General features: G+C 37.8%; 1 protein-coding gene across 2 annotated transcripts; it reads right to left on the reverse strand.

Moving 5' to 3' along the window:
* Nucleotides 1-1,888: 1,888 nt before the first annotated feature.
* On the reverse strand, nucleotides 1,889-13,898 carry tnnt2a (troponin T type 2a (cardiac)). Of its 2 annotated transcripts, none has more exons than XM_077204769.1 (14): nucleotides 13,771-13,898; nucleotides 13,552-13,576; nucleotides 12,609-12,663; nucleotides 11,465-11,518; nucleotides 9,386-9,415; nucleotides 8,992-9,013; nucleotides 8,834-8,897; nucleotides 7,557-7,673; nucleotides 7,172-7,249; nucleotides 6,959-7,066; nucleotides 6,746-6,855; nucleotides 5,180-5,270; nucleotides 4,992-5,032; nucleotides 1,889-2,078 (listed from the first exon to the last, which is right to left on the reverse strand). In XM_077204769.1, the coding sequence occupies exons 1-14, from the start codon at nucleotides 13,881-13,883 to the stop codon at nucleotides 2,045-2,047; spliced, it is 942 nt and encodes a 313-aa protein (XP_077060884.1). In that variant the 5' UTR covers nucleotides 13,884-13,898; the 3' UTR covers nucleotides 1,889-2,044. The 2 variants fall into 2 exon arrangements, with proteins under 2 accessions (XP_077060884.1, XP_077060883.1); XM_077204768.1 differs by having other exon boundaries at nucleotides 8,992-9,016.
* Nucleotides 13,899-15,083: the final 1,185 nt, after the last annotated feature.

Consider the following 15,083-nt stretch of genomic DNA (forward strand, 5'->3'; position numbering starts at 1 on the left):
TTGATCTGTCAGTGGATCACCAGCTTCCTGACGGACCGGCAGCAGCGAGTGAGACTGGGGAAACACACATCCAAGACACTCACAATCAGCACCGGAGCCCCCCAAGGGTGCGTTCTCTCCCCACTGCTCTTCTCCCTGTACACTAATGACTGCACTTCTAAAGACCCCACTGTCAAGCTCCTGAAATTTGCAGACGACACCACTGTCATCGGTCTCATCCAAAACGGTGACGAGTCTGCTTACAGACTGGAGGTTGAACAGCTGGCTGCCTGGTGCAGTTATAACAACCTTGAGCTGAACACGCTCAAAACAGTGGAGATGATCGTGGACTTCAGGAGGAACAGCTCAGCACTCCCCCACTCACCATCATGAACAGCACTGTGGAAGCAGTGGAGTCATTCAGGTTCCTGGGCACTATCATCTCTCAGGACCTGAAGTGGGACAATCACATTGACTCCATTGTAAAAAAAGCCCAGCAGAGACTGTACTTCCTTCGCCAGCTGAGGAAGTTCAACTTGCCACAGGATCTGCTGATTCAGTTCTACTCAGCCGTCATTGAGTCTGTCTTATGCACATCCATCACTGTCTGGTTTGGTTCAGCTACCAAATCAGACATCAGGAGACTACAACGGACAGTCCGGACTGCGGAGAGGATTATTGGTGCCCCCCTGCCAAACCTCCAGGACCTGTACTCTTCCAGAGTGAGGAAGAGAGCAGGTAAAATCATCACAGACTCCACTCACCCTGGACACCACCTGTGTGAACTGTTACCGTCAAGACGGAGACTCAGATCACTGGCCACAAGAACATCTCGGCACAGGAACAGTTTCTTCCCACAGGCCATTTCCCTCCTGAACAGTTAACACTCCTCCCAAGGCATATGCCTGTAAGTGCAATACTCCCACTGTTTAGTGCAATATCCTACAACTCAGGTGATACTTATGTGTAGATTTATTTATTTATAATATTCAAAACACTGTAAATAGGTTCATAATCTGTAAATCTGAAAATGTCTATTCTGACTAAACCCAACTGTGATAGTTTAATCTCATTTATGTATATTTTTTATTTTTTATTCTTATAATTTGTAGTACTATGTTTCATGTTGTATTTGTATTTGTATATGTCCACTGGAAGCCTCAGTACCAAAACAAATTCCTTGTGTGTGCAAGCACACTTGGCAATAAAGCTCTTTCTGATTCTGATTCTGATTTCTATTATCTAATTGTGTAGTTAAATTTACCAGCTGACAGATATTCAACCTAATTCATCTGTGAGACAGTCTAAAAAGGATGGACAAAACCAGTGAAATATCAACTGATTTGATAACTCTGAGTTCTTGTCATAATGTATTACCATTTTTTAAACTATAGTGAATAAACTGTGATAATGTGAGAAATGTGGAAGGTGTCTGAATAAGTTTGACTGTAAGTGCATATTGTTTTGTGGCTGCATTTATTTGATAAAACATTTTTTATTTTGTTGTTGTCTGAATATATATTGAAATGTTTTTGTTTTTTTAGTTTTTCTAATGCAAAGCTGAATTTTCAGCATCATTACTCCAGTGATCATGGACATGATCCTTCAGAAATCATATTCTTTCTATTATGAATCTATAATATGCTGTTTTGCTGCTCAAGAAACAATTCTTATTCATTTTAAAAACAGTTCTGCTTAATATTTTTTATGGAAACTGTGATCATTTTTTTTAGGATTATTTGATGAATGGACAGTCCAAACATTATAAATGTCTTATTATTTTTTTCCTGAATAAAAGTGTTTTTCTTTTTGAACCCAAACTTTTGACGTGTGTGAGTGTTCACAAAACAAATACTATTGGAGCTTCATTTTCTGATAGTTTTTATTTTTTGTTCAGTGTGTGTTCACAGTGTTCAGTTGTACACAGTAAAACTACAGTGTTTATTCAGTAAGGACTAATTAAAAGCAAATGAATCTGTGAAGTAGTATACACAGCTTTCCTCTATGTCCTCTTCATGATTTCTGTGTGTTTGTGAGGAGCCGAGTGTGTCTTTCAGCACAGCATTCACTTCCTGAGGCCTCTCTTAGTTCTCTTTGTCCTATAGAAGAACACATAGGCAAGAAAATAACAGCCTTTAGTTTACATCACAGCCATGAACCATGTTTTGTTATTATGTATGACGTGGGTCGGAGAGAATCGTCGTGCTCATTGGCTGCCGTCTATGAAAATAAGTGGACACTTATCGTTGCTTTATCAGGGGAGAGTGAGACAATGGGAAAATGGGTAACTGTACGGCTGAAGAACGGAAAAGATCTGAAGACAGAAGACAGAAAGGCAAACAGAGGCAAAAACGCACATGAAAGATTTGATGATAGAGAAAATCCTTTGTAGATGCTCAAGTTACTTATTTAGACTGGTAAGATGATTAATTATACAAGCGAAATCGAAGAACGAACTGGTGTGACATAATTTAGAACAAAACTAGGTCAAAACGAAGTTCATTTTGAGTTTGAAACAGCTTGCCAAAGCGAACTTTTCCGGAAACTTTTCAGCTATCAAACAACTTCGTACTACCATTGGCCCGTGGTGATTACGTGATAGGTAGGTTTGGCTCTGAGGCTCCGCCTTCTTTCACTTGCAGATCTTTTCTGGTTAATATCTTCTGTTCAATCTAGATAAAACATGAACAGAGTGGAGAGCTGCTTCATAGTACCAAATTGAAGTGTAATTCTCATTTAAAAGCAACACTGACACTGTTTTTCATGGTCAATACTGTAAAGCTGTTTGGTTTAAAGCAATGTATTCTATAAAGTGCTATATAAATAAACGTGAAATGCAGAGCTGGTGCAAACATCCACATCGCTATGATCTGATGCATTGTTAACTGCTGTTTTCTCATCACCGTCACTTTTGTTGTGTGTTTATTTTGTTATCGACAGGAAAGTGCGCGCTGCAAAAGTATAACATAAACCGAATTTTCAGAATCTGAAATCGGACTGGATTCATTCGGAAATGAATGCATATGAACTACATAATGACTGTAGGTTTAGCAGTTAATTATTGTGTTAACTGTCCATATTTATAACTTTACTATAATCACTGGCTTCCAGTAACAGCCTTACGCGAGTCTAGTTCCAGCAGAAGAGTGACCTCTGACCCGACGCATGTCGTATTGATGTATGTGGAAGCACAGAGGATAGAGCAAAAAACAAAACACTGGTCACAAATTACAAGTCTAAAACGAGAATATTTAAAGATAAATGTGGGAGGAGCTTGAGTTTGTTGCCCAGCCCTGTTTGTTTGAACAACGAGAGACGTCAAAGCTTACGCTACTCCTACATCATACATCATGTTTCGGGTCAGAGGTCACTCTTCCGCCGGAACTAGACTCACGTACAGACGTTTCCAGAAGCCAGTGATTATAGTTTATGAAGTTATAAATATGGATATTTTTCTTACAAATCCCATCGTTTCACTTCAGAAGGCCTTTATTAACCCAGTGGAGCTGTATGGATTACTTTTACATTGGAGGAATGCGCTTTTTTCAGGAATTCAAAAACTCGGTTACTATTCATTCCCATTATAAAGCTGGGAAGAGCCAGGATATTTTTTAATATAACTCTGATTGTGTTTGGCTGAAAGGAGAAAGTCATTTACACTTAGGATGGCTTGAGGGTGAGTATATCATCGGAGCATTTTCTTTTTTGGGTGAACTAACCCTTTAAACTACACAAAGAATGGATAAGAGTCTTAAACTACTGTCAATATAGGCAGCTCACTAGGTTTTGGAGCAGAGCTTCTCCCTCTGCTGACTAAACGTGTGTGAGAGGTTCTTGCTGGACATGCACAGGTACAGTAAATGCTGAGTGTGCAGTGCAGCTTTCATGCCCTCAAGCGCTTTGGTTCGGTCTCCCACGATAATTTTCTGCCTCAGAAGCTGCTCTGCCAGCTGACAGGTCTGTCACTCTGACAATGCATTCACAAACACTCTGTGTCTGTGTTCCATGCCTGAGGCAGGAGTGGATGAGTCAGAGTTTGATTTGAATGTGAAAATCCTCCAGCAGGGTTATAAAAAAAGAAGCTATATACCAAACCCTGAGAGAATGGCACAGGTATGTGTTAACCAAAGTAAAGCCAGAAAAAAAAGACAAAAATGACAATTATACCCATGGTTACTCCAGTGACATTATCACAGTGGCTTTCTCCAGTTCTCATGTTTAGTTTGGGAAGCTTATTTTATGGTTATGAGAAAAAAAGAAAAAAAACTAAAAATAACCATTAAGGCGCCAATATATTACAAGCGAAATCGAAGAACGAACTGGTGTGACATAATTTAGAACAAAACCAGGCCAAAACGAAGTTCATTTTGAGTTTGAAACAGCTTGCCAAAGCGAACTTTTCCGGAAACTTTTCAGCTATCAAACAACTTCGTACTACCATTGGCCCGTGGTGATTACGTGATAGGTAGGTTTGGCTCTGAGGCTCCGCCTTCTTTCACTTGCAAATCTTTTCTGGTTAATTTCTTCTGTTCAATCTAGATAAAACATGAACAGAGTGGAGAGCTGCTTCATAGTACCAAATTGAAGTGTAATTCTCATTTAAAAGCAACACTGACACTGTTTTTCATGGTCAATACTGTAAAGCTGTTTGGTTTAAAGCGATGTATTCTATAAAGTGCTATATAAATAAACGTGAAATGCAGAGCTGGTGCAAACATCCACATCGCTATGATCTGATGCTTTTTTAACTGCTGTTTTCTCATCACCGTCACCGTCACTTTTGTTGTGTGTTTATTTTGTTATTGACAGGAAAGTGCGCGCTGCAAAAGTATAACATAAACCGAATTTTCAGAATCTGAAATCGGACTGGATTCATTCGGAAATGAATGCATATGAACTACATAATGACTGTAGGTTTAGGGGTGGATCCTTTCATTAAATCGCATCGTATGCATTCATACAAAATTTTTTTTTTTTGTGAGATAAGGTTGGACAAACATAGATGAACTCACGTTTTCTGGTGGTCACTGACTCTGTTCCTCAGGACATTGACCTGTAGAGAGATGCACAATGAAAAACACTAAATATCTTGCGGAACAAGATAATGAGAACATGATGACAAGTTTTAAGTAAATAGGGTTGTTCCTGATTTCATGTTGAGACTGTGGGTCTAGTAAAACTCCAGGTGATAAAGCCTTACCTCATATTTCTGTCTGGTAAACTGGTACTGTAACTCAAACTTCTCTGCTTCTAGTTGACGCATCCAGCTCCACAGTTCGTTTGCTTTCTCCCTGATGAGAAATAGAGAGAAAGTGTCGTTCTCTTATAATTAAATCTGCTTGATTGAATTTTAATCTAAAAGTTAAGGAGTAGTAAAAAAAATCTGACTGGACAAGACAGAGTTGTGCTATTGAACCACATTACTAGGTGGGGGAATTTGTTTATTATGATTATTATTAGGGTTGTCACAGTCAGTGCCGTCGCAGGTGGGGTGCGAGGCCCTGTGCGAATTTCAAATGCGAGCACGGTCGCGCTATCTTGCTTAAGCTTTCCCCCTCTCCAGTCTTCAGTGAGGATGCATTACGTAGCGACAATGAAAAACCCCCTTAATTTGTTGAAAAAAAACAAAAAAAAACAGCAGGATTGCGAGGCCCCCTAGTGGCGCGAGGCCCTGTGCGGTTGCACAGTTTGCACAGTCTATGCGACGGCTTTGGTCACAGTAACACAATTGCAGTAGTCGGACTTGGTACCAAAGGCAGTAAAATGTTGTGCTTCTCTTTACCAATTTCAGTACCAGAGAAAAAAACTGCTGAATTGTCCCGTTTTGTCTCGTCCGTTGATTATTACAGTCAGTCATTGAGGTTTTCAATTCATTGGTCCCTTTTGAACATTCTGTTGACTAAAAGTAACTTGGCAACTACATGTCAACTAACTCTCATTAGAGTATTGGTAGACTTTCTGCTGAATATCTGCTAACTTTTTATTGTAATGCTCCAACAGAAATTCTACTGAATATGACTAACTTTGCAACTACATGTCAACTTATTCTAACCCTAAACATTCCAGTCTATTAAAACTCTACTAACACACTAATGAGAGTTATTAGACATGTAGGTGCAATGTTACTTAAAGTCAACAGAATGTGTTAAAGAACCATCAAAATAAAGTGAAACCACGGATTCTGACTAACTTACTGACTGGCATCTCTGATAGGCCATTGCGTTCACATGCTCAACAGATATGATTTTGATTGGCTACAACGCTCAACACTTGTAAAACATGCTGTAAATAGAAACATTTGATGCTCAAGGAGCGCTCAAACAAACATGAAGGAGAGTGTTTGAAAGCGTCTATCAGTGTCTACCCAATATATCTGGTACTATACTACCAGTACTGCAGAAATGCTGGTATCGTCAACTTTTTTTTAGTACTGACTGTAAACTACTGGTACGTTTGACAACTCTAATAAATGAGCTGATTTATCATATTAATGTTGTTTTTCTGCTTTGTGTGCTTGTTCACCCAAAAATGTAAATTCTCTCATTGTCTCATGTCGTTCAAAAACTACATGACTTTCTTGTCTGTCTATTCAATGGAAGTCATTGGGAAGCAAAACTGTTTGTGTTCCACAGAAGAAAAAAGGGATGAGTAAATGATGACAAATTTTCATTTCTGGGTTGAGTATCCCTTTAACTGTGGACAAATTGAAATGCATGCCCTGTTGTGGCACTACATCTGCTCCTACTTGTAGAATGACTTTTCAGACCTGAGAATGGAGTCGTTGGCACTGTCGATGTCCAAAGGTTTGCGCCGATCACCAAGAATCTTCTTCTTCTTCTCTCTCTCAGTCTGTTTCTTCCCACTCCGTCTCTCTATCTGCAAAACATTTTTTTATACATACAAAATTTCTGTCACTCAACATGTTGGGAGACAAAAAAATGCCTTTTCTGAGCGAGATTCATACTGTCTCAACTCTGACCTTCTGCATGTAACCACCAAAGTGCAGATTGGTGAGTGTCTTCTTCTTCTTGGCATCGTCCTCTGCTCTCTTTTTGGCTTCCTCTTCCTCCTTGCGAGCTCTTTCTTCCTGAACATTTGAAAACAGGAAAGGATTCGCAAAGCTAAAACCAGTTTGCCTGAGTGTGAGGTAACAGGAAATGTCAACGTCCCATTGCGTTCGGTTTCTACTGACCTCCACACGCTTCTGTCGTTCCTTCTCACGTTCACTGCGGATCCTATGTTGCTCTGCTCGCTCGGAACGCCGTTTCTCCTGCGGGATTAGTCATGTTACAACTTTGACAGCTTTATCTGCAGGGAGCGATCACTCAACAAGAGCTAATGGTGGCGTTCATTCTTCAAAATGACGGAGCGACTGATTGAATGACAGAGCTGATTGATTCGAAATCAATCATTAATGGCCCTACTGGAATGTTTTCAGTCTGGGTCACATATTTGTCTCAATGGGCGCATTCTTTTCATTTCTCTGTTTTTGTATTTTGTAAGTAATTCATTTGTGAATAGAAGCATTACATAATAATGAACAGAGGCCATGTAATGGAACAGCATTGTTCACTCACAATCCTGTCTGTTAGGCTGATGAGTTCCTCCTCCTCCTTCTTACGGCTTACAAAGTGAGCTTCAATCAACGTCTGGAGCTCATTCAGGTCCTTCTCCATACGCTTACGATGGATATCCTGTGGGGGGAAAATTAACCTTTGAGATTGTATCTGTGAGAGGTTGTCTGACAATATGTGCAGGTTCGGATTGGCTGGTTTCTAGAGTGGTTTGACATTAATTATTTTAAAAAAAGAAAACAAAAACGAATCCAATTCACTTACAAAGTAATAATAATAAATATAGCCGCCTGCAGCAATTATCAGGGTTCAAGCTATTTAAGGCCTTTAAGCATATATGCGTAAAAAGATATTACGTTTTATTTAGCAAGCATAAAACCACTTAAATTATAGAAGAAAAAGACAATTTACAGCCAATACAGGCAATTTACTAAGGAAATATATGTTTTTTTTAAAGCTTTTTAACAGAACAGTAATTAATTTGCCGATGGCGGACATGTTTTTTGAGACACATCAATGTACACAAAGACAATCATGGCAGCTCGAACAAAGACACGGCATGCCAATTTTCAAGTCAGTCGGACTAGCGGGAAAGTAGTTATAGCCGTTTTCATGTTTTTTTTTTCCACCACATCCTTTTCATCCACAGAATGAGATCTTAAATAGGTGCGCTGAGTTTGGTGGAAATATTTTATTCCGTTCTTGAGTTATAGCCATTTTAGGAAAAGTGTCTCCTCCCCCTTTGAACGATTTGGCCGCCCTTTGGTTCAGGGACCGTGAATCAAAAGCCTAGGACAAGTTTGCAAAAGTAGGTTTTAAAAAAAATCAAAAATACCTGAAAATTTCGCCGAATGACGAACAAATTTGTACGCCTTGAATCAATGATTCCAACAATATAATACACTTGAATCTACGCCTAGCGGTTTAGGAGTTATGAGCCATTTTGCACTTTTGACCGCTGTAGTGCCCCCGTCAGGCCAATCAGGGTAGGCCTTGGTGACGTTGTAGGCGGTGTGAATACTACCAGCCATCAAAGTTTCAAGTCTCTACGACTTACGGTTTGGTCTGCCCAATCACTTTTAGGGGAGAATGCTGATCCTTGAAAAACGTAATAATTACAATAGGGTTTCACTGCTGCGCGCTTTAACCCCTAATGATAATAACAGACTTTGGATAGCAGAACTGAGGTGAGGGTATGGTGGTAAAAGACAAGTGGCAATCTTGACCCATCATAACCAAAGTAGTTCAGTCTCAGTAAACCTCTTGGGGATTTTACTCACATCAAAATCAACTCTTTCTCCATCTGGAATCTTTGGGGGCACGAGGTTCGGCAACATGAAAGGTCTGAAAAATTTAAAGATGGGCCTTCAAAATTCTGCATGATATGAAATCTTGTACTTTTGATCTTGATCTTTAAAAATGTTACAAATCAACTTACTTTGGGAATTTGGGTTTGGACTCTTCTGAAAAATGAAACATACAATCAATCAATCAATCAATCAATCAATCAGAAGTCATTCAAAGTGATATGAGGGATTTTTTAAATACATTTGACTTCTTTTTACTTTACAGTTTATTTGCACAATAAATGATTATACTGTAGATTCTGAAGAGTATTTCATCAAGTCTGCAACTAGGTTACAACCAAAACAGCTGTCTCTCTGTTTTTCTCTGTAATGAATGTTATCATAAAAGGATTTGGGATGATCTAATGCTTAGGTTGAAGACACATTCAGAAGGGTGTGTGTGCCGTAATACAGGTTTCAACGCGTCGCAAACGATTACTGGAGAGCGGTAAATCTTAGGTTTCCTGACTTTAACCAATACAATACCTCCTCCATCTTCTGTCTCCTCTTCCCCATCTGAAAGAAAGATGGAAATGTATTCTGCATCACTGACAGTGACATAGAGAACAGAGGGACAGAAGGAGAAACTGATGACAGAAGAATGATGGGGAAATTACCATCCTTCACTTCAACTATACATGGAGCAAAATATTTTGAGATTTATTGTGTTATGAGTTCAGTTAAATATTATTTGATGGATCAGTTCCAGACACACATGTATACACATAAGATATTAGTCTTTAAAAGGTTAACAACTAGAAAAAAGTGAAAATTATATTCTGGAGGATAATGTATTTTTTTTTAAATCTATTGGGGGAAAGTAACCTTACAGTTTATTGACTTACCTTAAAATTAGTTTTAAAGTTGATTTAAAACTAAAATATGTACGATTTGTTCTTCTGTGGAACAAAATTAGATATTCTGAATTTTAATTTTCTCACTTAATTAATTTCCTCAGAAAGTGTTTTCTGAATTAAACAATGGATGAGCCTGTTAAACAATTACAATAAAAATCTGGGCATGTTTTTTTTTTTTTTTGGTTCTGTACTATTTTATTTGGTTGCTATTTGGTTCTATTTGTTGTTTTATTTGGTTTAGGTCTTTATCAGTGCAAACAATAACCCTTTTACAAAAACAGCAACGCTTGGATGAACCTTCAACATGGTTCTGCCCACAGATTTAATATAGATATGACTATCCATCAAAACTCTCTTCAAACTCATTCTGCCTATGCAATCTAGAAGGCATTTCTGTGTCTAGGTGATCTTTTTTGATAAGTCATTTGGCAGATGGTACAACTGAATATGAAAACAAAGTGCAAATTCCAATAGATCGGTGTTGTTTCTTTTCCAGTTCATCCAAGAGAATATGCCATAATGTTTAGAGCAATTCCTGATGAATTGACGTTAAAGGTTGTTAAAGGTTAGCTTTGAAAGCATGAGATTTCACCCTCCCCTCAGAGCATCTCTAAAGCCATGCCTCCTTCAAAACACATGAACACATAACAGATTCTGCAAAGCATCACGAGAGACGGCGTTAAACTACCTCATGTCTCAAAGCACATACTGTACTATTACAATACTGTAGTAATGAATGTAATCAACATTGCAGAGCTCTAGCTGACTGCTGCAGATTAGCATTGATAGTGTTGAAATAGAAACACATAAATCCGAGTCTGCGGACGTGAACAGCTACAGGTAGAACATCACGGGTTTCATCTCGTAATTACGGTTTTGACATGGCGTGAAGGCAGCATAAGCTCATTGTTTTGGTCCAGGGGGAACTGTAAAAGGCGACTGCTGTTTGTTTGCGGCACTCAGTGACTGACGTCTGTCTAATGGAGTATGGTATGGAAATACATACGTTGACAGCCAGGTAACAAATTGGTCCGAATGCAATGATTGGACAAAGTTATTTTTGAGACTTCCACAGAAGATATATGTACATGTTTCAATATTTAGACCAATTCTATTATTGATTGCTATCAGGATATGAAGAGAGTTTCAACCAAAATAACAGAAAAGCCTACCCTACCCTTTAAATAACTTCCAACAGTCTGATGCTAAGAACTCTTCATAATCTCCTCCCATTGATTATATTATTTGTTTATTGACCAACATCTCTTCTCAACAGAGCTTAGATTTGTCTCCCAATCACAAGTTATTGGAATACTGTATAACTATTGGGAAAGATGTTTAGCAACTTGGACTTTTTTATGTTTATTATATCAATTATGTTTCTATTACATTTTTATTTTGTAATTTGTCTTTAAGGACTTACCAGAAAAAAAAGTTTTAGAATTTTCATCACATGTACATGTGAAACATCTTGTACAGCATGTAAAACATATTTCTAATTGTATTTATGCAACTCTTGTTTAACTTGTAGGAAATGTTTAGCACAGCTATTGCAATAAATCAAGTTCAGCTGCTGACATGGCATTAAATATTTACTACCTACCTACATTGTCTAGCTAAGTTTCCAGTATGCACTAATTGTCTGATTGTTTGATGGAGGTCTGGAGGGGTTTGAGGTCAAACTGAGGGGTTCATCAACAGGACTCACTGTGTTCCTGGGTCTCTTCCTGTCCTCCTGCTTCCACATCCTCTTCTTGAGCCTCTGAATACAAAGTAAGTTCAGGATGGGTCTATTTAGATCGCATTACTGTCAACTATTATGCACTTATTTTGGTTCATTAGGTGTAAATTTGCATAAAGATTATTTTGAGATGAGTCATTTGAGAGCGTGAAAACAAAAACAAAATCTGTGTGTAAGACTCCGGTGAACTCTTTTGTGGAAAGTGAAAGGTCCTGAGGGCAAAAGAAATCTGTCTACCAGCCTGGGCATGATGGGTACTGGCCAGTTAGATTAAAGCATACCTCAGATCTCTCAGATGGTTTCACTCCCACAGCAATACACACCTCTCTACCACCCACGCAACTGTTGTCTATGATATGAATGTGTCTGTATGATTGAAGTCAGACGACACTTAAAAATTATTGTAGTACAGATGGTAATACCATACTTTTGATATATACAACAGTTAGTTCTGGTACTCAAATCTGATTGACCGAACCACGTCAATCGAAACGAAAATTTCATTGCATTGTAAGGGGTAGTTTATTCCTTTTCTAATTCTGTTCGATAGGACATGTAAACCGAAACTGGAAATATTAAAGGGCTTTCAAAAAAACTTGGCTGCCTATGCAGCAGAAAGGCATTTTTTTTTTTTTTTTTTTTAAATCAGTGCTATCTGATTAGATTAGATTCTTCCCTTTTGCCAGATAGGTAGGGACATTGCAACACTCATAGATATGTGATGGGAAAGGGGAGAAGAACGAGTTCAACAAAAGGACTGAAGTGTCTGCAATGCACCTTACTCTTTACACCACTGCTTCCGGCAGATTACAATAGTTTTTTGTAATTTTGTCTTGGTCCAACCAGACATTGGTGGTTTCAAGTTATTGAAAATAGCCTCTGCCAACAAGGCGGCCTATTTTCACAAACAGAAACTACGTAAACCTCCTGGCCTTATTACTACTTGTTTGAGGGCAAATCAAAGTAGCCAGCATTATGCAAATATGTTACATGGTGACATGGCTATAATGGCAGAACTAAACGAGGTGTTTAAGGCAGGTATATGGTATTACTATGTTACTGGTACTTTTTTGTGTTAGTGAATGGGCTTTGGCAGTTAAACGTTCTCTACCTTCCTCATGCTGCATCTCCTCCTGCACCTCCTCCTGCTCCTCCTCGTCCTGCACCTCTAAGCCACGCCATGCAGGTTATAAGCAAACAAACACATATCACAAAGATGGACGCTAAGAGATCTGCCCACAAGTGGCAGTGAACGACAATAATGGATTAGTGATGGTATGCAGATCATTCAGATATTTCCGCTCCACTTTTTCCACATCACTGTCACTTTTGGGTGTGTTCTGTTGAAAAAAAAAAACTTCTCCAACTGACAAGAAAATCTCAGATTTCACAGTCATAAATCTACTGGCAGTTCTCATATCTTGTAACCACGCTTACATGTCCGAACTTTGTCCAAATGTTTATCAATTTTGTTTTAAAATGGCAGGGTAACGCATTCAAAACCTGATCAGCTGGCATGGTTTGAAGGTTTTGCTATTGTCTACCATTTCAAATTTCAGTGTGATAACAATATTTTAACAACTCATTTGAAAATGCTGTTAATTATTTTACATAAAACACCATATATAGGTGGTTACTTCGTTTTTCTAAAACTCTGTAGTTGCAAGGCTGATATTTCTGACATTTTCGTAAGCAAAAACAGTATGTTTACAGTGTAAGTATGAAAGTTATTTTATGAAACACAAGACTTACCCTCCTGCTCCCTAGAGAACAAGACAAAATAGTGCTGTTATTTCCATTGTTCTCATAGCTCAAGTACTTTCCCAACAGCTGCATGAATTCTCAGATTAAGTATACTTATCAGATGAGTCACAAGTAGATGGTGTTAAAATACCCTATAGCATTTGTGACTGTAGTAGACAGTTTATGCACAGTATTCTTATTCGGACACTGTAATATCACTAAAATAAATATTGTAAGAGACATATTTGTCATATTTGATGGATGGATGATAATTGAGTGATAACTGGGTACACTTACTCGTACTCTTCCACTTCTTCGTTGTCAGACATTTTGACGCTGTATTAAAAAATATAGATTGTAATTATTTAATGTTTTATTGTTTTTTAATTAATAACATACATTCAGAAGTGAACCAAAAAACGCATTGTTTTTCTAAATCATAAAAAAATCGTATTCTTATTTTAAACATACATTTTGTACATCATACTGTTAATTTTTTCTGTACATAATATGCAATATAATCCTCTTACCCGATATCCAGCTGAGATGTAGAAAGAATGGTGGTGTTAATGTCCGAGAGGCAAGCTCTGGCTCTCCTCTTGATTCTTATATGAATGGAGCCGGGGGTCTTTGTGGGGGTCATTCGTCTCGCTCGCTGTGTTTATTTTTACCCTCGGAGATAAGTGGAGAACGGTCTTGAAAGCGCTCCCTAAAAGGCCGCTGCCATTGTTATGGTGAAGAGAATGGAGAGATAGCTAATGCCCATATCGACGCGACTCTCTTGAGGTGTCCTGTGATAACATGTGGCACTGCTTAGTATCTGACGCTCACACCATTCCACATCTCATGCCATCAGCCTGAGACTGACACTGAATTGTGTTCAGATCTACAGTTTATTTAGTTTTGTATCCATGATCAAGTAGTTTTATATTCATGATCAAGCCTCGTTGGAAGGTTTTAAACAGTTGGAAGGCGAAATTTGAAGGTTGACAGGCCTTATGTTGTTTGTAGACTTGAGTGTTTTGAAGAGGGATGTATTTATTTTTTGTTTTCAACGATGTAGGCTTTGTTAGGTGTAGTGGAGAGAGAGAGAGAGAGAGAGAGAGAGAGAGAGAGAGATGGCTGAATATTCAATAGAAGTTCAATATTCTTGTATAATTCGCTCATGATGATGATATGATGAATGATGATAGCTTAGACAATCATCATTCTATTACAAGATTATTATTAATACAAATTTTTCATTAATAATAATAATGATAATCGTAATTATTATTTTCCCCACTTGTTAGTAAAGTTGTATTATTATTACTATTAGTAGTAGTTGTAGTATTGTTATTATTTATAGTATGACATAATATACTGCAATAATAATTATTCATGTTAAAATATATAATATATTTATTATTTTCAAAAAGTCAGGCCTGCATCATTTCAGCATTATTATTCAACATTCAATTAAACATATTTCTTCAAGCATGTCATTACTGAAAACATGAGACAACAACCAGTAATGGAAATTATAATGATAATAATATAAAAAGAAGAAGAAGAAGAATAAGAAGAAGCAGAAGAACAATATAATTATTGGTCACATTTTAGATAAGGGTCCAATTCTCACTATTGACTAACTATTAACTGTGCATTTTCCCTCAATAAACTCCAAATGACAGCGTATTAATAGTTAGTAAGGTAGTTGTTAAGTTTAGGTATTGGGTGATTAAAGGGTTAGTTCACCCAAAAATGAAAATTAAGTCATTAATTACTCACCCCCATGCTGTACCAACCCCGTAAGACCTTCGTTCATCTTCGGAACACAAATGAAGATATTTTTGATTAAATC

This window comes from Siphateles boraxobius, unplaced genomic scaffold, assembly GCF_051911475.1.
Source record: "Siphateles boraxobius isolate OS27281-9 unplaced genomic scaffold, OSU_SipBor_1 50, whole genome shotgun sequence".
NCBI classification, from domain to species: domain Eukaryota; kingdom Metazoa; phylum Chordata; class Actinopteri; order Cypriniformes; family Leuciscidae; genus Siphateles; species Siphateles boraxobius.

Excerpts from the sequence above, each read along its gene's own strand:
- tnnt2a (XM_077204768.1), bottom strand. The coding sequence starts at position 13,883 with ATGACCCCCACAAAGACCCCCGGCTCCATTCATATAAGAATCAAGAGG. Across the intron at positions 11,519-12,608 it reads GGAGATGCAGCATGAGGAAG|AGGCTCAAGAAGAGGATGTG; the intron begins GTAGAGAACGTT and ends CTTTGTATTCAG. Across the intron at positions 7,674-8,833 it reads GAGAAAGAGTTGATTTTGAT|GATATCCATCGTAAGCGTAT; the intron begins GTGAGTAAAATC and ends TTCCCCCCACAG.